Source organism: Dendropsophus ebraccatus, chromosome 12 (assembly GCF_027789765.1).
Source record: "Dendropsophus ebraccatus isolate aDenEbr1 chromosome 12, aDenEbr1.pat, whole genome shotgun sequence".
NCBI lineage: Eukaryota > Metazoa > Chordata > Amphibia > Anura > Hylidae > Dendropsophus > Dendropsophus ebraccatus.
In genome coordinates this window covers 61,255,063-61,278,051 of record NC_091465.1, presented here as the reverse complement: position 1 = coordinate 61,278,051, position 22,989 = coordinate 61,255,063, and the positions used below count along the sequence as shown (strand labels likewise).

General features: G+C 45.2%; 1 protein-coding gene across 1 annotated transcript in view; it reads left to right on the top strand.

The window, feature by feature from the left end:
- Positions 1–13,668, top strand: part of TMC4 (transmembrane channel like 4) — a 31,487-nt gene extending 17,819 nt beyond the window's left edge. Inside the window, exons 10-16 of the mRNA XM_069949064.1 lie at positions 22–148; positions 1,828–1,925; positions 3,183–3,366; positions 3,489–3,619; positions 9,856–10,011; positions 10,093–10,171; positions 11,159–13,668. Coding sequence (XP_069805165.1) covers positions 22–148; positions 1,828–1,925; positions 3,183–3,366; positions 3,489–3,619; positions 9,856–10,011; positions 10,093–10,171; positions 11,159–11,200 — 817 coding nt within the window. The 3' untranslated portion in view covers positions 11,201–13,668. The remainder of the gene's footprint in view (positions 1–21; positions 149–1,827; positions 1,926–3,182; positions 3,367–3,488; positions 3,620–9,855; positions 10,012–10,092; positions 10,172–11,158) is intronic.
- Positions 13,669–22,989: the final 9,321 nt, after the last annotated feature.

Here is a 22,989-nt window from a genome sequence, read left to right as displayed (position 1 = left end):
TCTCACCCTCTTTCTTCACAGGTGTGTATTTCTACGGCTGGCAAGTCTAGCAATGTTGCTCTACTCTCTATGGAACAATATTACTTGTGGAAATTTTGAAGACAAAACACCTTGTGAGTTGTGTGGATACAATTATAAGGACAGCAATGTAAGTGATAAGGATAATAAAGCATAATACATAAATGGCTGATAGAGAATGGGGTTCCACATATTTGGTATCCCAACGACTAACAGCATGTTTATATATGTCCACCATTGCATTACACCTGGAGACAAGAGTCGTGTAGTCTCTGAAAGTGTTTTTGCAGCACTGGATAACCCCTTTAAATCCTGTGGATTTACAAAAACTCCATAGACTCTCTGTGAATCCGTACAGAGTTGTTGTACAACTCTCTGAGATAAAAAGGGGAGGGGAATTCAACTGGAGAACGGAAAGGAATGAAATAGGAAAAAACCCTTTTAAACTGACTCTGTACCCACAATCTGCCCACCCCAACCACTTGTACCTTCGGATAGCTGCTTTTAATCCAAGATCTGTCCTGGGGTCTATTCAGCAGGTGATGGAGTTATTGTCCTCAAAAATTACTTTTAAACTTGTAGCCCTGTGTCAAATTGGCATGGCCTAGAGTGTCTGTGTATTAGGCTTGCACCGACCCTCTGTCCCTCCTCCCCGCCCTCTTCACCATTAGGAATGTCCCAGGCAGGATTTCTGCTAATCATCACTTGTCTGAACACTGCACATGTGTTGGATCTTTAAAGTCCATGTGCAGTGTTCAGACAAGTGAGGAATAGAAGAAATTCTGCCATGGGGCATTTCTAATGATGAAGAGAGCGGGGAGGAGGGAAGGAGGGGTGGTGCAAGCCTAGGGCATAGACAATCTAGGCCACGCCAATTTGACACAGGGCTGCAAGTTTAAAAGTTTTTTTTTAGGACAATAACTGCATCACCTGCCGAGCAGACCCTAAAACAGATCTTGGAGTAAAAGCAGCTATAAGAAGGTACAAGTGGTTGGGGGGGGGGCAGATTGTGGGCACAGAGTCCCTTTAAGTGGCATCTTTGTGTTCCACAAGTGAACCCCCATTATATAATATAACCATACTGTGGGACGCAATGCTGGAAAGGTTAAAAAGATAGTGTGATGATCAGAGGGCAATGGGGACAACCCCTGATAACAGAGGTAGCTGCAGTAGGGTAGAAATATAAGGACACCCAGTCAAAGAGAAACAAAGTCACCGGCACTGCTCTATCCCGGCTTCTGATGCAGGATCCCACGGGTGAATTAGGGTAGGAGAGTAGATCACTGGTTGGTGCTCACTACTGAATGAGATACACAACGATTTCTAACATCCAAAACAAAGAGGAAAGATGAGGGCACTCACCATATTACGTGATCTTCTTTCTTTATTCCAACTTTTTACGTGCATAACATGCACGTAAAAAGTTGGAATAAAGAAAGAAGATCACGTGATATGATGAGTGCCCTCATCTTTCCTCTTTGTTTTGGATGGTAGAAATATAAGGAACCTATCCAATGATGTATATTTGGGCCCAGACAACATGACCAAAGTCTTTTCTGTATTGGTGGTGAGGAGCACGGCAGACAGGGCCTTAGAAGGCATATGATGGAGGTTACTAGCCTGGATAGTATATTCCCTAGCCATAGGATGGCATAAATCTACCTACTTAATACTTTAATAAAATAAATGATCTCCAAGAGAAAATCAACAAAAAGATAAGCAACCCAATAAATGTGTTTGAGAGGGGAAAGCCAAACTATTCCACCTTTAACACCCAACGTATTCTTCATTCTGATCTTGTGTTTTTAGTGCTGGGAGACACGGGTTGGTCAAGAGATGTATAAACTGCTGATCTTCGATTTTCTCACCGTCTTGGTGATGATACTTCTGGTCGACTTCCCTCGAAAGTAAGAATACCCAGCTTATACATTCAATATATATGTGCCCAATGTCTGTACTTGTTACATATTGACTCATCTCTTCAGGCTTGCTTATAACATTCCCTAAACTTGTTCCCCCTTCTGTTGTCTCCTCACTTTCTACTATATCTTTGACGGTTTCTATGCACTGTATACGTTTCTCCTGTAACAAGACATTGGTGTGTAACTGGCTTGTCCGGCTCCTTCTATGTCCAATGCCTGGACCAGGGGCAAATAAAGCTCTTGTACCTCGTGTTACCCCCTAGTTCGTAGTCTGTACACTTTCAGGAGCTGGTCTCATATTTATGATGTATTTTTATTTATTCTAATTTTTATCATATGCAATTATAACCTTTTTACATAATTTATACATCGTAGTAAATTTAAAGGGGTTTTCCTTCCTGAGAATTAGTTTAAAAAATTGCACTAATGCAGGTGGGAAGCGTGTGTGTGTGTGTCTGTCATACTTTCCTCCGTGCCCCACCACTCATCAACAGAGCTGCACTTTCTGCTTAGTGGGTGTGTGCGACATGTCTGCCTGAGCCGCTGACTGGCTGAGGGTCATATCTTGCACTGACCCCTAACCAGGAAGTATGGCCTGGGGTTTATGTTATAGATTTACATAGTCTGCAAAAAACAGATGTAATATGGTTGCAAAATATGTTTGTGTGAAAGTGGCCTTGGAAAGATGTTCTGCCAGAGTCTGGCTAATCAGTACAAGAAACGGCCCATGTTGCCCCCAGGGGCACACTGACATTTCCATATGGATGTCTGTGCCTGGAAATACATCTTGTTTAATCTTTGGTAGTCCCAGTTTTTGTCTACATAGCTCCACATAACTGTTTTAACCAATCACTGGCCTCAGTAATCTTGTGCTGTATGTACTACCAGTGATTGGCTGTAGATGTGGGCACAAGGTCATGTCTACAGTTTTTTCTTCATCTATATATGTGTTTGTTTTAGAGATGAGCGAACCGGGTTCGGGTTCGAGTCCAGCCGAACCCGAACGTTCGGCATTTGATTAGCTGGGGCTGCTGAACTTGGATCAAGCTCTAAGGTTGTCTGGAAAACATGGATACAGCCAATGACTATATCCATGATTTCCACATAGCGTTAGGGCTTTATCCAACTTCAGCAGCCACCGCTAATCAAATGCCGATTGTTCAGGTTTGTCTGGACTCGAACCCGAACCTGGTTCGCTCATCTCTAGTTTGTTTATTGTTGTTATATATATTGTTGTTTTAGGATGATTGTTGACCACTGTTCGTGTAAGATAATCCAGTTATGGGGCCAGCAGGAGTTTATGGTCCCCCCATTCGTGTTGGACATTATCTATGGGCAGACAGTTTGCTGGATTGGAACCTTTTTCTGCCCTTTGCTTCCTCTCTTGAACACAATAAAATACTTCATCATATTCTATATGAAAAAGGTGAGAGAGATATTCTGTATCATAAAATACAAATTAAATACCATTGAATACAAATGGAGAAAACATTGAGAGGTATTGTGGTAGGGAACAACTAATAACATATACAACCTATGTCTTTATAGTTAACCCTATTTAGCAACTGCCGACCAGCCGATCGCACCTTTCGAGCGTCCAGTGCAAACTTCTTTTTCCTGCTGGTATTGCTTCTCGGTCTTGCTTTATCTTGGGTTGCAGTCCTGTATAGCATATTTGCGTAAGTATTAGAATAATGAATAGTAATTAAAAAAAATGGAAATTTATCACTTATCACTTTATCACTTATAGGCTGCGTTCACACTACGTATATTTCAGTCAGTATATGTATATTTCAGTCAGTATATTTCAGTCAGTATTGCAACCAAAACCAGGAGTGGATTAAAAACACAGAAAGGATATGTTCACACAATGTTGAAATTGAGTGGATGGCCGCCATTTAATGGCAAATATTTGCTGTTATTTTAGAACAACGGCTGTTATATTGAAATAATGGCAGTTATTTACTGTTATATGGCGGCCATCCACTCAATTTTAACATTGTGTGGACAGATCCTTTCTGTGTTTTTAATCCACTCCGGGTTTTGGTTGCAATACTGACTGAAATATACGTAGTGTGAACGCAGCCATAAGTTGCAAAAAGGCTCTTGGCGTCCTCTTTTGGCAGTGTACCTCTTGGTGAGCCATTGCTGACTGCGAGATATGCCTCTACAACACACTCACAGACATGTTTCCAAGTTAGCAGACATTTTGATGAACTGCCAGCCCTCTAGCCATTCTGACCAAGCTGTTAGGAGGTGTTGGGTCTCATAGCAGGGCTTCCATCTGGCATTTTCCATCAGGATAATGGTCGCCCACACACAGCAAGGGTTTCCTAGAAATTTCTACGCGAGATTGCAACACTTTCTTGACCTGCCCTGTTGCCAGATTAATCGCCAGACAATTCATAGTGAGCAAGCTTGGGCAACCTACGAGTGTGCAGGATCTACAGGCCCAACAACAACAAATGTGCTGCATAGGATGCCATATGGAAACTGTATGCCCCCATTCCCAACCATATCTCATCTTGCATCCAGAGAATAAACATATCCTTTCACTGTAATGTAATCACTTACATATATCGTCATTACATTTTACACATATAAAGTTTTTAATATGCAATATTTTTTGTCACGTTTGTATATAAAATAACTTTTACTGTTAGAGTTTCTGAAAAAAAGAATAAGTTAAACTCATATGAGATATAACTAGAAATGGAGCAAAAATTAGGGAAAGGGGCTTAAGAACTATATAGGGTTTAACTCAGACCTGTTAGGAAACAGGGCTGTAAATAAGAACATAGCTAGTTAGGGCTTCCTAGCAGGATTCAAGGCATATCTTCTTTTATCTCTATAGCCCTTTCTAGATCTAAGATAGAAATATATTAATATGTAAATGAGGCTGAAAAGTCCTGCTTATGTCTTCCTAATCACCATTTCTGTATAAGCTTGCATCTACCTATCCTATTTGGCTAACAGTCGCTAGATAAAGAGTACAGGGGCTGGCTATCGCTGGGCTCTTGCATTGCTGATGAATGGTCCCTTGGCTTTTGAGTCTCATTTAAATTTGATCACAAAGTGTTAAATCTCAGCACTGGAAAGGGCTATTGAAATAAGAAGGGTAGGCCCTGAACCCGGACCACTAGCTATATCTAGCCATGTCTTATTTACACCTGTTTTCTAACTGACAGGTATGCTTTAAGAGAAGTCAGCCTTGCTATGATAAGGACTACTTAAAATGTAGATGTTTCATTATTATACAGCTGATGTCTATATGTGTGGCTTTTCTTCTAGGCTTTTTTTTACAAAAAAAACCTGATTATACATAAGGGAAGCACCACCATGGCTATTTCTGGTATTAGAGCCCATCTGCATTCACTTAACCCCTTAGTGACCGCTGATACGTCTTTTTACGGCGGTCACTAAGGGTCCTTATTCTGCTGCCATCAGCTTTTTACGGCGATGGTAGAGAATAAGATACCAGCGTACCAACGATCGCCACTATTAACGTTATAGCGGCGGCTGTCGGTAAAGGGGATTACCGGTGCCGCCGCCGCCTTTCATCTCCCCCCGCCGTAGATTTACGGGAGATGAAATAAGTGTCCCCCAGACCTCAGATCAGCCCCCCCTAGTAGGGCGATCACTAACCCCCCCTCCCCCGGAGGCCATCATTTCCAAGATGGCCGCCGCCATCGCTGTGAACAGACTAATGTCTGTTTACAGCTATGGAAAAGTTCAAATGAATGAAAGCCCCATGCTCTCCGCCACCGGAGGTAGCGGAGAGCATGGGGCAGTGATCGGGGACCCCCCTGTGGGGTCCCGGTACAAGCGATCAGCGGTATATACTATATACCGCTGATCGCTTGTGCCACGTGCATCCCGGCACTTTTTATCCCCTGTCACCATGAATGATTGGTGACAGGGGATAAAAAGTGATGTGTCCTGTCCCCCAAGTCGCCCCCCACCCCCCCAGTCACCCCCCGTCCCCCAGTCACCCCCCCTTCCCCATATATACGTTACCTGATCCTGGAGCTCCTTCCTCTTCGGCGTCCTGGCTGGTTATGAAGTGCACATGCGCTCCACAACCAGCCAACTCTGAAACTTTAAAGTGACAGAGACCAATTTGGTCTCTGTCACTGAACTATGATTACTGTGATAGAAAATATCACAGTAATCATAGTAATACAGTGAAAATGAATGTATAAAGTACAAAAAGTGACAAACATACAAAAAAATAAAACACACACTTTTTATTATAGTAATAATTGCAGTTTACTCCCAAATTACCCCTAACCCCCCCAGATTACCCGTAACCACTGCACGTTGCCCATAACAACCGCACGTTGCCCGTAACCGCCGCACGTTGCCCGTCACCGCCGCACGTTGCCCGTAACCGCCGCACGTTGCCCGTAACCACCGCACATTGCCCGTAACCACCGCAAATTGCCAGTGACCCCCTCCAGATTGCCCGTAACCACCTCAAATTACATGTACCCACCCCAGATTACCTATAAGCACTTCAGTTTATCAGTAACAATCCCAGATTGTCTGTAACCCTTCCAGGTTGCACATAACCCCCCAGGTTGCCCGTAATCACGCCAGATTACATGTAACCCCCCAGATTGCACGTAACCACCGCACGTTGCCTCTGACCACGCCATGATGCCTCTGACCACCGCACGTTGCCTCTGACCACCACACGTCGCCTCTGACCACGCCACGGCGCCTCTGACCACCCCAAATTGCCAATGACCCCCTCCAGATTGCGGTGCCCATGCCACATTACAGGTACCCACCCCAGATTGCCTATAAGAACTTCAGTTTATCCGTAACCACCCCAAATTGCCCGTAACCACCCCACATTGTCTGTAAGCACTGCAGGTTGCCCGTAACCACCCCACGTTGCCCGTATCCACTCCAGATTGTCTGTAAGCATTGCAGGTTCCCCGTAACCACCCCACGTTGCCCGTATCCACCCCAGATTGTCTGTAAGTACTGCAGGTTGCCCGTAACCTCCCCACGTTGCCCGTAACCACCCCAGATTGTCTGTAAGCACTTCAGGTTGCCCGTAACCACCCCACGTTGCCCGTATCCACCCCAGATTGTCTGTAAGCACTGCAGGTTGCCCGTAACCACCCCACGTTGCCCGTATCCACCCCAGATTGTCTTTAAGCACTGCATGTTGCCCGTAACCAGCCCACGTTGCCCGTAACCACCCCACGTTGCCTGTAACCACCCCAGGTTGCCGTAACCACAGCAGGTTGCCTGTGACCACCGCACGTCGCCTCTGACCACGCCACGTCACCGCTGACCCCGCCACGTCGCCTCTGACCACGCCACGTCGCCTCTGACCACCGCAGGTTGCCTCTGACCACCACACATTGCCTCTGACCACCCCAAATTGCCAATGACCCCCTCCAGATTGCGGTAACCATGCCAGATTACAGGTACCCACCCGAGATTACCTATAAGCACTTCAGTTTATCCGTAACCACCCCACATTGCCCGTAACCACCCCACGTTGCCTGTAACCACCCCAGATTGTCTGTAAGCACTGCAGGTTGCCCGTAACCATCACATGTTGCCCATAACCACCACACGTTGCCTGTAACCACAGCAGGTTGCCCGTGACCACCCCATGTTGTCCGTAACCACCCCAGATTACCTGTAACCACCTCAGGTTGCCCATAACCACCCCAGACTGTCCGTAACCACCCCACATTACCTGTAATCTAATTTTTTTAAATTTTATTTTAGTAACTGCGCTATTCTAATAACCATTACTAGCTGCGGTTTTGCTCCAGTAAATTGGCACTCTTTCTCCCGTGTTCCTCGTCAAATTGAGAAATTTCAAACTAAACCAACATATTATTGGAAAAATTCGAGTTTTTCATTCTTACTGGCCAATTTTGAATACTTTCCTCTAATACCTGTGGGGTAAAAATGGTCACCACACCCCAAGATGAATTCTTTGAGGGGTGCACTTTCCAAAATTGGGTGACTTTTGGGGGGGGAATCTATTCTGCTGACACTACAGGGGCACTGCAAACGCACCTGGCGCTCAGAAACTTCTTCAGAAAAATCTGCACTGAAAATGCTAATTGGCGCTCCTTCCCTTCTGAGCCCTGCTGTGTGCCCATACAGTGGTTTATGCCCACATATGGGGTACCGTTCTACTCAGGAGAACCTGCGTTACATATATTGGGGTGACATTTCTCTCCTGTTCCTCGTGAAATTGAGAAATTTCAAACTAAAGGAACATGTTATTGGAAAAATTCGAGTTTTTCATTTTTACTGTCTACTTTTGAATACTTTCCTCTAATAGCTGTGGGGTCAAAATGCTCACCACACCCCAAAATGAATTCTTTGAGGGGTGTACTTTCCAAAATGGAGTGACTTGTTGGGAGATTTTACTCTGATGGCACTACAGGGGCACTGCAAACGCACCTGGCGCTTGGAAACTTCTGCAGCTAAATCTGCATTGAAAAAGTTAATTGGCGCTCCTTCCCTTCTGAGCCCTCCTGTGTGCCCATACAGTGGTTTACGCTCACATATGGGGTACCATTGTACTCAGGAGAACCTGCGTTACAAATTTTGGGGTACTTTTTTCCTCTTGTTCCTCGTGAAATTGAGAAATTTCAAACTAAACGAACATATTATTGGAAGAATTCGAGTTTTTCATTTTTACTGTCTTCTTTTGAATACTTTCCTGTAATACCTGTGGGGTCAAAATGGTCACCACACACCAAGATGAATTCTTTGAGGGGTGCACTTTCCAAAATGGGGTGACTTATGGGGGGGTTTTCTCTGTGCTGACACTACAGGGGCACTGCAAACGCACCTGGCGCTCAGAAACTTCTTCAGCAAAATCTGCATTGGAAAAGCCAATTGGCGCTCCCTTCCTTCTGAGCCCGGCTGTGTGCCCATACAGTGGTTTATGCCCACATATGGGGTACCGTTGTACTCAAGAGAACCTGCGTTACAAATTTTGGGGTGCTTTTTCTCTCATGTTCCTTTTGAAAATGAGAAACTTTAATCTAAACGTACATATTATTGTAAAATTTTAATTTTTTTCCTGCCTAATTGTGAATACTTTCCTCCAGCCCCTGTAGGGTTAAAATGCTCATTACACCCCTAGATTAATTCTTTAAGGTGTGTAGTTTCACTTATGGGGGTTTTCAGGATACCAGACTTCTAAATCCATTTAAAAAAAGAACTGGTCCCTAAAAAAATCAGTTTTGGAAACTTTCACGAAAATGTGATAATTTGCTGATAAATTTCTAAGCCCCATAACACCCTAAAAAAGTAAAATATGTTTACCAAATTATGCCAGAATAAAGAAGACATATTGGTAATGTGACTTAGTAACTAATTTATGTGCTACGACTTTCCTTTTTTAGAAGCAGAGAATTTCAAAGTTCATAAAATGCTATTTTTTTTAAATTTTTCATGATATTTTGATGTTTTTCACAAAAAACACACAAAGTAGTGACCAAATTTTACCACTAACATAAAGTGCCATATGTGACGAAAAAACAATCTCAGAATCGCTGGCATACGTTAAAGCATCACTGAGCTATAAGAGCATAAAGTGAGAAAGGTCAGATTTTGAAAAATTAGCCAGGTCATTAAGGCCCAAACTAGCTGCAGCATGAAGGGGTTAAGTACAGCTGAGCTGCCATACCAGTCCGATGGCTATAAGAAGAGGGAGCAGTCATATGAGGGAGCAAAATGTATAGACTATGATATAATATTTCTCATCTATATAGCTAAATGTTTTAGGAAATGCTGACAAAAGGTAGCCACTTTTCATTAAATATCAATGGACAAGTGATTTGTATTGTAACCCTGATCTGTTATATAACACACTGACACTGTTATGACTGTAAGCACGTAGTCTGTACCTTTCTCTTTCCAGTTTGCCTCCATCAAAAGCCTGCGGTCCTTTTAGAAACCAGAACTTTATCTGGGATACGATTTCCACATCACTTGAGACATTACCAAGGGTGGCGAGAGAGTTCCTGCAGTTCATTGGCTCACAGGCCTTTGTGATACCCTTGTTCTTCCTTTCCTGGTGAGGTTAAGAAAATCTCTAATGGAGTTCAAAATGTTCCTTATGTACTGTACTAGAATCAGTGTTTTTTTTCTCCTTCAGTATTGTCATGTTCTACCTCATGGCACTTGGAAATTCATATGGGAAACTAGTGAGCGCACTCAAGGACCAACTGCAATCGGTAAGCTGAAGAGCACAACATATATATGACTAAAGCTAAGTAAGAAGTAAGAAGAAAATCTACTTGTAGGTGCATGTCCCTTGTAAACTCTTCTGCCACATGTCCTGTACAGTGTAAATGCCATATTAGATAGCACTGGCATGGATTAGCTAGTAAATTAAAGAGGCTCTGTCAGTAGGTTTATGATGTCCTAGCTAAGGGTAACATACACTTGTGACATAGAAGCTGAACAGAATGATGTATCACTTACACTGTTCTGTGCAGCTGATCCAGAGATATCCTACTGAATAACCTGGACAATAAATAGTCCTCTCCATTATGTACATGAGCCCAGTAGTCCTTGATATTCATGAGAAGCAGAAAACTCCGCCCACCAGCTGCTGATTGGCAGTTATCTATCCATGCTATATATAGGCAGTCAACTGTCAATCAGCGGCTGAAGGGTGGAGAAAGTGGTGTGGCAGGAATCCTTTTCTCCTGCATATTAGGAGAACGGCTGAACAGAATTATGTAATATACCGATCTGTTCAGCATTTCTGTCACTAGTTTATGCTGCCCTCATTTACGGCAACATAAAACTAGTGACAGATTCCCTTTATAGAATTTATTGTAAGCACCAAATTTATTGTAACTGCCTGAAGTGTCTACAGCACCAAAGGGATAAATACCATGCAAGAACAAAAATAAAGCGATAAAGTTAGAACTAGCTAAAACACTGTGGACAAAATGCGGGTCTCTAATTTTGGTTACATGACCTTAAATATTATGTCTTTGTCTTATTCAGTGCGTTCTGATATACCTAAATAGGTTGATATATGACTGGGGGTGGTAAAAAAAATAACAAAGAAGCATTACTCCTTCTATCCTGATCTCTCGCAACTACCATGCCAATATATATTTAACAAAATGTTTTTAAAGTCACCAGCCCCTTTAAGAGATTATTAAAGCCTCTGGTATATTAAAACTATGATATTTTTTCACTTATAGGAAAGAAATCGAAAGATACTTCTGAACCAGGCATACCAGTAAACACAGACAGGAGAATATAAATGAACATGTTTACAAGTTCAAAGAATCTGAAGCAGATCTTATTTTCCAGTCATGTTTGAAATTAGTTCAACTGCATTGTTATTGCTGGAAGCCCATGAGACTGATAGAATGATAAAGCTGTGGTGGACCTGCCCCTGATGAAGCTTCACAGAATAATAGCAGATTCACATTTATAATAATCCCCATGTCCTACCTAACTTGTAGACGTTTATATTTTTATATAGGTAAAAGACCATAGCAGAGGCCACACCAAGACCGCATGTTCACGAACCAATGATTGTCTATACAGAAAGTTTTCAGACCCTTTACCTTTTTCACACTTAGTTTTCCTTAGGTCACTACTATATTTTCCTGGCTGTGTGCTTAGTGTCATTGTTTGAGGGTGAACCTTTGGCACAGTCTGATCAAGTTCAATCTTGGTTTCATCAGATCAGAGACTATTGATTCTTACAGTGTGAGAGACCTTAAAGAGGTACTCCAGCCAGGACCCCTTTTTCGACAATGCCCAGGGAAGGGATGGGGGAAAACAATACCATTCACTAACCTCCCTGGTTTCAGTGCTGCCGCCCCCGCATTCCACCACTCTGGTTCCCCGGTATCAGCCCGCTTCCTGGTCTTAAGACGTGACAGGCCCGCTCAGACATTCGGTGGCTGAAGGAGTGTCCCGCTTCTAAATGGCTGAGTAGCCTGCCATATCACATCTCAAGAGCCAAAAGTGGCCAGACACCAGGGGAATGGCAGAATACAGGTGGCAGAGCTGGAGCCGGGGAAGTGGATGTCATTGTCTTCAACCATTGGATTCTTTGTCTCCTCTCTCCCCCCAATTACTTAGTTTGGTAGGATGGCCAGTCTGGTTCTTTCAAACTGCTTCCAAAGTCCTGTCTCGGAGCTCTATAGGCACTTATTCTCCCCTCATGGCTTGCAGTTTGCTCTGATATGCATTGTAAGCTGCAAGATCTTAAATTGACAGGGCTGTGTCATCCCAAATCCTGCCCAATTTACTATATGTGACTCCAATCAAAGTGTAGAAACATCCCAGAGATGATTAAGATAAATGGGAGAAGCCAAAGATAAATCACAAGTGCCATAGCAAAGAGGCTGAATACTTTATCCAAAATTTTAATTTTACAGATTTTTTATGAGAGACTTTGAGAAAGTAACTATGCACTCCTAAGCAGAAAGGTGGGGTAACTGTCACCTGGGTTCAACCTTGCCTACGCCTGGGATCCTTCTAAAAGAGGGCTGTCAAATTCAGGCCCTCCAGCTGTTGCAAAGCTACAAATCCCATCATGCCTGGGCAGCCAAAGCTTTAGCTTTGGCTGTCCAGGCATGATGGGCATTGTAGAGAGTCAGAAATTGATCCACAGTGGAACAAAGAGCCTAAGCTGATACTTGCTTGGCCTTCTTGGGGAGCCCTAAGAGGTTAACACAGTAGGAGCTCAATAGTTCAAGCCCGGGACTCGTGTTACCAAACCTGACACTAGCTGGACTTGTGTGGCAAAAGGCGATTCAAACAGCGAGTGCGAGATCTTTTTCTTCCACAAAATTATTCTACACAATCATACCGGCAGAGTGCTACACTAATTAGGCAAGGTCCTCAAGACAGTCCCTGAACCTATCCTAAGTCAAGCAACACTTTGTCTACTTCTTACTAATACTATCAGCTACCTCAAGCACTACCTACACCTGTACCTACTAAAGGTATTCACCTGTATTACACTGAAGTTCTCAGGTAAAGTTTTCTCCTGTGCTGGACTCTGTGCTCTTTCACACCACAACTACACCTGCTCCCACACTTGTGCTACCCTATACAAAGCCCAGTGCCAGTGTGTCCGGGGTGGGTATTATCACTCCTGACCACTGGGACAAGTGCCCAAGTAAAGCACCAGAAGCCCACCTGCTGTTGCCATCTTGCACAAGGCCACCGCAGAAGGCCATGACATAAGATGTGTTGAAAGATAAAGGGTCTGAACACTTCCTGAATGCAGGAATTGCTGAATCCGATATACTCATGAGGTCAGGAGGTGTGATTAAATTGGCATGCTGCATTCCCTGGAAATAAATCAGTGATTTATGCTAAAATTAAATGAATCAAGCAAGAGTGTATCTAAGCAGTAACAGCATCAGTACCAGGCAAACCTGGAAGGGCCCCCTGGACAGGGGCCCTACTGCTACCGTGCCACCCAATGTACCATATAATCTGGAGATGACCCTGTATCTAGAAAATATGATCAAATGTAAAGGAGAATCACAGTGAATCCCACAGTTAACTGTAATCTTCAATATGTTCTGGAGGGCATGGCCAAAGTCTCTAGACTAAAGAGGAAGCCTTGGTGTTCTTACTTCCACTATTGGTGCCTTTTTTATTCAAATGATAGATAGATTGTAATAATGATGTATTATTATATGTGTTTTATTGTTATTTTATAATAAAAAGGTCTCCAGAAGCACTATAGTCTAAACCAGGGGTGGGCGATTAATTGAGAAAGTGAAATTCGAGGGCCAGACTGGTACGTGGGGACGGCGGTGAGGCCATGGAGGCAGGCTCGGACTGGCCCACAGGGGAACAGGGGAATCCCCCGGTGGGCCCTACCCCTTGGTGGGCCCCTGAGCAAGATGTGGGCCTCCCTGTCTAGCAGCTCCAGAATGACATATCCAGCACATACTTTTCACCCAGTCACTCATTGCCTCTATGGAGTAACCTGGGGTTTCATAATATTATATAATGGCAGGGAGTGACTAGGGTGACAGGCAGCAGCATGTAGCATGCAGATTTAGCACAGCCCCTCTCCTCTACCTTGGGACCCTCCACCACCTCCTCCTCTCAGGCTACCCCCATCTGCTCTATATGCTGCTGCTGGCAGTTGGGACACCGGAGGAGAGGAGGGAGACGAGCTGCAGCCTGCACAGTGGAGCTGCAAATCTGACAGCATGTGAGCTGTACCTGGTGCTTTCCTGTAACAGAGGTAAATCTGTGTGTGTGGACATGAAGTATGTATATTATGTGAGACTGTGTGTATGGTGCATGTGTGTACTATGTATGCATATAGGCAATGTGCATTTCTTTATCTGTGTATGAGGTGTGTATGTATTGTTCATATTTGTATGTAATATGTATGTACACGTTTTGTGCACACCCCTAAAACCCCCCCTCCCAAAGCTAAACCAGCAGGTGTCAATTAAGCAGGGAGGGAGGAGAGGGGAGACTTTCCAGCTTTTAGCTATTAGGTTGGAGAAGCCTCTTTGCCTCTTTGTACCAGAGAATAAAAACATTTTCTATGCTATAGAAGCACAGACAAATATTTTTAAGGTACAATGTGTCTTCTTGACCTAACAGCATCTAACAGTGTCAGCAGATTCCCTTTAAAGGAAAAGTCTCCTGAAACTAACAAATGACAGGCAGGCAGGGGGGGTGCGGGAAGATGATAAAGAAACTATACTCACCAGTCCCCGTGCCCCTGCACCACTCTCTCGCACAGCCGCTGGAAGTCATTTTCAATCATTTCTGACTGTGTTCCATGTATGTCATGGCCCTAGCTCCTGTAGCTGCAATGTCACACACTCGGCTGATGGATTGCCTGCTTAGCTAGTCAATCACTGCAACGGTGTCGATCCCCAATCAGTGATTGGCTGATTGGGCAATCCATCAGCCGAGTATGTGATGTTGCAGCTGGAGGAGCTGCAGAAGGTCAGTGGCTGCCTGAGATTTGTTAGTGTCATTGGACTTCTCCTCTCAAGAAACTTAAAGAGGTACTCCGGGCTATGTGTATTTTCCCTGTATGGCCGGGGAGGGGGTGGATATAGAGGCCACCGGTCACTTACCTCCCCGGTTCCAGCACCAGGTCCTGGATCGTAATGCCCCGTTCTCTCGTCCGGCTGCCGCTTTCTGGTCCGAGCTGCGGCTTGAGACGTGACGTCTCAAGGCAGCTCAGCCATTCAGTGGTCGTAGCGGAGTCGCTCCTCGGCCGCTGAATCGCTGAGTGGCCTTGATATGTCATGTCTCAGACCGCAGCTTGGACCAGGAAGCGGCCTCGAGACGGAAGTACAGGGTGGCACGATCTGGGAACCAGCGCTGAAACCGGGGAGGTAAGTGAACGGCAGCCTCTATATCCACCCCCTCCCCGGCCATACAGGGAAAATACACATAGGCCAGAGTACCTACAGAGTGCCACTTTATGCTTTTTGCATAGAGTGACTGAAGTGACTGAAGTTACTAGCAGTGAGCGAGCATCGCTGGTCACATACACAGCCCTGTGCAGAGTTTCTATAGTGATGTAAAAGGTTTGGTGCTTGTTATATCTGTAAGTAGAGTAAGCCCCAAAAATTAAATTCCCAGGTGGGTCAAAGGTACCTCAGTCTGACACTGGCGGGGCCGGTGCTCCCCTTAAAAAATTTATTTCAAATCAACTGGTGCCAGAAAATTATATAGATTTGTAATTTATTTCTATTTAAAACCAGTCCCATACTTATCAGCTGCTGTATGTCCTGCAGGCAGTGGTATATTTTTTCCAGTCTGATACAGTGCTCTATGCTGCCACCTCTGTCCATGTCAGGAACTTACTCTGGAAAGTTCCTGACATGGACAGAGGTGGCAGCAGAGATCCCTGCGTCAGACTGGAAAGAATACACCACTGCCTACAGGACATACAGCAGCTAATAAGTACTGAAAGACTGCAGATTTTTTTAATACAGAAATAAATTACAAATAATTGAAACATTTTTTTTTTTTTTTTGCTGGAGCACCACTTTAATACTGTGAACTATTTTACTTTTTAACAACCCCTTTTGTACAGTCAGTGCAGTTTCTCCAGTGATCAACTAATCGGGTGATCACCGATTTCCTATTAAAGTTTGGGAAATGTAGTTTTATATGCCAGCCATACTGCTTGTCTTTACTCTCCAGGTAGGGATCCCCTCCTTCTCTATTCATCTCAACAGCTTTATTATAGTGCTTGAAAAAGCACTATACTGTAATCCGTATTCTTCTTCTTCCGTTTCTTCTTCTGCTTCTTCTTCCTCCATTTCTTCTTCTTCTTCCAGTTATTCTTCTTCGCCTAATACAGCCCGAATCGCTTTGCGCACAGACTCCGTTCAAACTGCGTTTCGAAGCCCTCGGCTGTGTGAGGTGTGCTATCTATTTTTCGTTTCGATCGGATTTGAAGTTTTTAAGAAATTTACGTTTAAAGACCCCTAATTCCCCATAGAAAATAATGGCCCATTGGAAATAATGGCCACACTCTAACCGCTAACAGCCAATCACAGCACATAAGCAAATAGCGGAAATATAGCAGCCAATAGGAACTCTAAGGTCTCGTCCGGCAATGTATCACAACATCCACAGTCACATGTCCACTATTGGCCAATAGAAGATGTAGAAGATGGAAGGTCCTTAACGATTTTGTCTCCCTGACATGAGTAAGATTGTCATGGTAACCGAGCAATTATCTTTACTAGGGATTGTCCGAACCTGGTTCGTACGGGGTTCGTGCGAACCCAAACTCTCCGCAATGATTACCGCTGTCTGCCCGCTCCTTGCAGCGAGCGGATCCAGCGGGAGGAACACCTGGAAAACTGGGATACAGCCATAGCCATAGGCTGTATCCCAGTTCTCCAGGTGGTCCTCCCGCTGTATCCGCCCACTGCACGGAGCGGGCAGACAGCCGGAATCTGATCCCGAGCGTTTCGGTTCAGCGAACCCGAACCTCGGCGGATTCGGACCATCCCTAATCTTTACTATTATAAGTAGCAGAGTTCAGTCAGTAAAATAGCAGAGCTGAGGCAGCCATGTAGCAGGAACGGTACCCAAGCCGCTTTTAAAGGGACAGTACCCAAGCCGTTCTCAAAGGGACAGTACCCAAGCTGCTCTTAAAGGGACAGTACCCAAGCCGCTCTTAAAGGGACCCATGTCGCTCTTAAAGGGACGGGACCCAAGTCGCTCTTAAAGGGACCCAAGTCACTCTTAAAGGGACCCAAGTCGCTGCTAAAGGGACCCAAGTCGCTCCTAAAGGGACCCAGGTCGCTCTTAAAGGGACGGGACCCAAGTCGCTCTTAAAAGGACTTATGTCGCTCTTAAAGGGACCCATGTCGCTCTTAAAAGGAACCCATGTCACTCTTAAAGGGACGGGATCAAAGTCACTCTTAGGGACGCGACCCAAGTTGCTCTTGAAGGAACGGGACCCAATTCGCTCTTAAAGGGACGGGACCTAATTCGCACTTAAAGGGACCCATGTTGCTCTTAAAGGGACCCAAGTCGCTCCTAAAGGGACCCAGGTCGCTCTTAAAGGGACGGGACCCAAGTCGCTCTTAAAAGGACTCATGTCGCTCTTAAAGGGACCCATGTCGCTCTTAAAAGGAACCCAAGTCGCTCTTAACAGGATCGGACCCAAGTTGCTCTTAAAGGGAGCCATGTTGCTCTTAAAGGGACGCGACCCAAGTCACTCTTAAAGGGACGGCACCCAGGGTTAAAGTCTCTCTTAAAGGGAAGTCACTGGTAAAGGGGCGCTCTTTTCAAGTGCAGTGTCCCAGAACAGAGTTCCTTCTCTTGTTGTTTCCTTCAAAGTGTATCTTTATATCTGAGTCAGTCAATATGTTATTGCCTCTGTTCTGGAAAACTATGGTCCACTTCAAACTGTATGGTGTCACCCCTCTCAGTATTCAGGTCTGCTGTTTCACTCATTTTCATGTATATTTGGTCCTATATGTCCTAATGGTGTGATGATGCAATAGCTTGGTGTCACGTGACTATCCTCTGCTTCCATGGTAACCCCAATAGCCATCGAGCTTTGGCTGGGGATACCATCCTCTCTACCTCATTCCTGTCTCCTACCTTCAAGGGGACAGGTTGTGTGTGTCCGCTCTCCACTGCCAGGAGAGAGATACGTGTGCTCTGCTGCTCCAGTGTCACAAGAAGTGTTCCGGTCCAGTCGGGACCTGGTTGTGTCTTTATTCTCAAGTCACAAGATCACAAGATCTATACTAAAGATCTGGGTGCCGTTCTTCAGTCATTCCTCTCATCATCTTCTCTAATCATCAACAGCAAGTATTCAGCTCAGTTTCATTCCGCCCAGCATCTCAACTTCAGTATCCCATCATCCAGCACGTTACTCTCACAGCCCATTGCAGCATCACCCATTACTCTGCCTTATCCAAGTCTGCCTTATACCCAGTTGCACCCGGAGAGACTGTTGCTACGAGTTACCACCATTATAATAAATACACAACTACCGTTGTTTCTGAACCTTGGCATTGGTGTAATTATTGGTGCCCTGACTAAGGACAACGAAGAATTGCTCGGCCTCCGATTGGTCAGGTTCCCGGTCTACAGCTGCTATCCCTCGTGCTCATACCGTGACATACCATCAGGCAAGTGGCTGACCGGGTTCCTACCCAGTACTACCACCTACTACTACCCTCAGCAGAGTGGCCCAGTGCAAACTTTGGCGTCACGAACAGGATCCGATCTACTTTCCGCCACCCCAAAGGTACACTACAGCTCCCAGAGAGACTTTACACCCGCCGCTCTGCGGTCGCACGGTGTGCCAAAAATTAGACGATTCTCTGTGCCACCGTGGGGTTTAGAGACGCACCCCATATTCCTGTCAGTGTGGAGGATGTTTATAACTCTTTATTGCGGCCTATTACCCCAAAATTGTTTACTGCGCCATGTCTTGGGGCCGAGGGGGTTAACTGCCATGCCGTCAAAGAGCGGGAATCGCCCGGCGCCATAGACTTTACTGTGAACCCTCCTGATTGGCTGCCCGTCCCGGGTGACGTCACTTTTGCCGGGCAGACTGCTGGGTCGGAACTTCAGCCTCTGCGCTCCGCCTCCTCCCAGGTCCACAAGACCACACCAGTGCGCAGAAAGATGGCGTCCTGTAAGGAGTGCAATCCTGTCGCTGCTGTACCTTCTCCACCGGAGCCTCTGCCGTCTCTGCCAGAACTCGATCCAGCATGCCTGCTGGTTCCATTGCCCTCGGACATTGATAGCAGCTGGGGATCTGTCCATACCGAAGACGGGGACCAAAGCCGGGCCCCACGCCAAGTTCCCCTGGCATTGGTGAGAAGACCTCCTCCGACCTTTGCGGTGCCTCCAGTCCCGAACACTCCGGCTCCTTGAGATATACTTTCTCCACCGGAACCGCCTCAGTGTCAGTGCCCTACCCAGACTATGCTCCATTTTGGGGTCACCCATATACCCCCTATCTGGAATCCAATGCCGCATCCGAGCGGCTGTTCATCCACAAGTTGGAGAGACCTCGACCAGGTGCTGCCCCCCTAGAAAGGAGGAGAGAAACTTTGACTAAGTTCGAGAAGCAGCGGGGGTACGGCCTGGTCATGGACTCATACACCGGGTTGCTGGTGCTGGTTAACAGTCGGGCAGTGATGCGAGATTACCAGCCAGCCTACATTAATAACCTTGTCCCCGGAGAAGTCATTGAATATACCCTGGTGGGTTCCCAAAAAGGTCCCTAGGCTGCGGTGGTTACCAGGCCTAAAAACCCAATACAGCAGCCTTTCCTACCAACACCTTCAGAGAATTGGGATGAAGATTGGTTCAAACCTATGGGCTCAAACCTATGGGTTCGCTAACCGCCACTTCTACAACTCCAGGTTTATCCACTCCGGCAGCTAACGCTGCTCCTTCTCCTGCAGTGGCTAAGGCCACCTCCTGCACCACTACTGTGACCTATCATGTGTCCCCAATCATCTCGCCTATCATCACAGTGACGCCTAGCATCGTGGTCACCACTGCATCCGGCGATGCTTCTGCTAAAGGCCCTGCACAAGCACTATGTATTTCCTTGGAAATGCAAATCTAGTTAATTATACTCTTTGGCAGCCCTTTAAACATACAATTACATCAGATTGTCAGCAGCCTCCTTCATGTTAACAAATACGCCGTATATAACCATATACTGGTGGATTCTAAACTGAGTGAACGGAAATGCTGGGAATTGTAGTGTATAGATTTGTCTGTGAACCACAAGTGTCCCTCCAAAAAGTTGGGAGGTATGGAGGAAGGGCTGACTGCAAAGCATCATGGGTAAGCTTGATGTCATGTGTTTTCAGTCATCATCATCATCATCATAAACTTTTCAGCAATGGAGCAGATGTATCAACCTGCCAGAGATTTGCCTATAGAAACCAATCACAGCTCACCTTTCATATCTTAACAAGCTCCTATTGAATTAAAGCAGAGCTCTGATCGGTTGCTATGGGCAGGTTAGACTGGCAACCAATCACAGTTCAGCTTTTATTTTACCAAAGTAATTTGAGAAACGAAAGTTGAGCTGTGATTGGTTGCTATGTGCCATATGAAACCATATTATTTAGTGTTCTTAGTGTGGCCTAACCATAAGCTGTTTGCTTGGTCACAAGTGTGTTTAGTGACCTCTGCAGTAAAGCTCATCGCCAGTAATTAATGGGTTAATGCTTCAGATGTGTTTACCTGCAGTTACCATGGTAACCGTGCACCGTGATGACAAGCGCTTATGTCATAAAGAAGGTTCCATAAAGCAATGCACCGCGCCCTGATCAGTGCCATCTTCGATGCGCCAGAGGACCTTGAGTTTGTATACTTTACTGCCCCCTACCCTTGATGGAATTTGGAGGTTCTAGCAGGGGAACAGGGGTGGTCTGCTTTAGACTACCCCTTCATCGAGTCGCCACCTTCTTGAGAAGTGGACCTGGATCTGTGAGGGAGAAGAGCTACAGCCGCCTAGCCATCAAGGTGACATTGCAGCCGGATTTCTCTTACATCCAGATTACATTTATAGTATGGTATTACCCTCTAAGCCCAGGGGAGGGGCAACTCTTCAGCCATGGCTCCCTCGAGGTTTCCCCCACAGGGGTTTTTCCTCGCCTGAGTGCTGGATGGTGACTCTTTGTGAGTCGGGGGTCTGCCATTTTCTGTGTCATGTAATTTTAAATAAAATTGGGCCCCTTTGACACCTGATTTCATTGTGTTGTGCTGTGTTCATTTTGCGTTCTTTGGTGTAATTTATTATGCTTGGGAGTTGGGGATCCGTCACATATTGCAGAGTCATAAAGATGGACATCTGCCTGCTACACAGATCTATCACCTGCACAACGAGGGCAAGTAGGATGGAGCAGTGGATAGTAGAACTCTTGAAGAAAAAACATGTATCGCAAGGTTTATACCTACATCTGCAAGGTTTGTCAAAAGTTTTTTTTTTCAAGTGATAGGGTCACACCAATCATAGCAACATGGACACCACCATAAATATACATCATATACAGTATACACAACCCGGTGGCTCTTGTGTGTGTAGGCATTATCAGGGACAAGGCAAAGTATTGCACCCCCACACACATACATCCAGGTGTGGCCTAGGTACCTGCCCCCCCTCTCTAAAATCCAGAGGATAGGGGATATCAAGCTGATTGGCAGGGGTACCAGTGGTCACGAAATTGTGGGGATTGTGTTCCCCTCAAATAAACAGTGGGGATGGTGCTTCAATAATTCTCTATGGGTCTTGTTATCCCTTATCCTGTAAATAACTTTGGGAGAGGGGTATGTTCTCATGTACTATATGGCCGGATTCAGACTAGGCATTTTTCAGAAATATGGTATTTTTGCGGGTCAAAAACACTGTGACCAGATGTTAGCTTATAGTCAGTGGAGAATGGCGAAACGCAATACCCATGGGACATTTTTCTGTTTGTTTTTTTTAGAGATGAGCGAACTGGGTTCGGGTTTGAGTCCATCCGAACCCGATTGTTCGGCATTTGATTAGCAGTGGCTGCTGAACTTGGATAAAGCTCTAAGATTGTCTGGATGACTATATCCATGTTTTCCACATAGCCTTAGGGCTTTACCCAAGTTCACCAGTCCCCGGTAATCAAATGCCGAAAGTTCGGGTTCGGATGGACTCGAACCCGAACCAGGTTCGCTCATCTCTATTTTTTTTTTTTTTTTTTGTGAAATCGTAGCAGGATATGTGGTTGGTGTTTTACAAATCAAACATCGACCCGGCCAGGCAGATAAAAGAGGACTTCTTCATAAGATGAAAGTGGAACCAGCCAAAAATGTAAAATAAAAACGCACGTATGCCGCTGAATGTGATTAGGACACAAACATGCGCGGCATAAAAATGTATTTAATAAAAAAAACAATTGCAAGCGCTATGGCCTTTAAACATGAGGAGTAAGAAAACGAAAGCACAAAAATTGTCTCAGTCCTTAAGGGGGTTAAGGAAGCGCTACGAGGGCACAGGGTCGAGTAAGTATACTTTCGTTATTATTTTCCCAAAAAACCCTGCCTGAGATTTGTTACTTTCATGGGACTTCTCCTGTTCGCAGATTGACTGACAAGTTACTAGCAGTGAACTAGCATTGATGGTCATATACACAATGCCGTGCAAACTCGCTATACTAAAGTGAAGGATTGGCGCTGGTTATATCTGGTATATGAAGGGTGGGCCCCTGGAATTAAATTCCCTGGTGGGCCCTAGGTACCCCAGTCCGACATTGCGTGGCGGGGAAACGTGCTTGGAGAAGGCTAACTGGTGACATCTTCTTTGATCTAAGGCATCACTTTGCCTTTTTTATCTTCATCCGGCCCAGGCCTCCATGATGATTTCTTCCAGCTACAATTCATCATTTCAGAACCTGCCAGACAAACATCTCCCATACAGTAGTAATTCTGCTGTTTGGTGTCATGAGCAGTAAAGTGAGTAGGTATGTGGTTTGCCCCTGTAAGATGTAAGATCCCCCATATAGTAGTAATAGTAATAGGTGCCCACAGC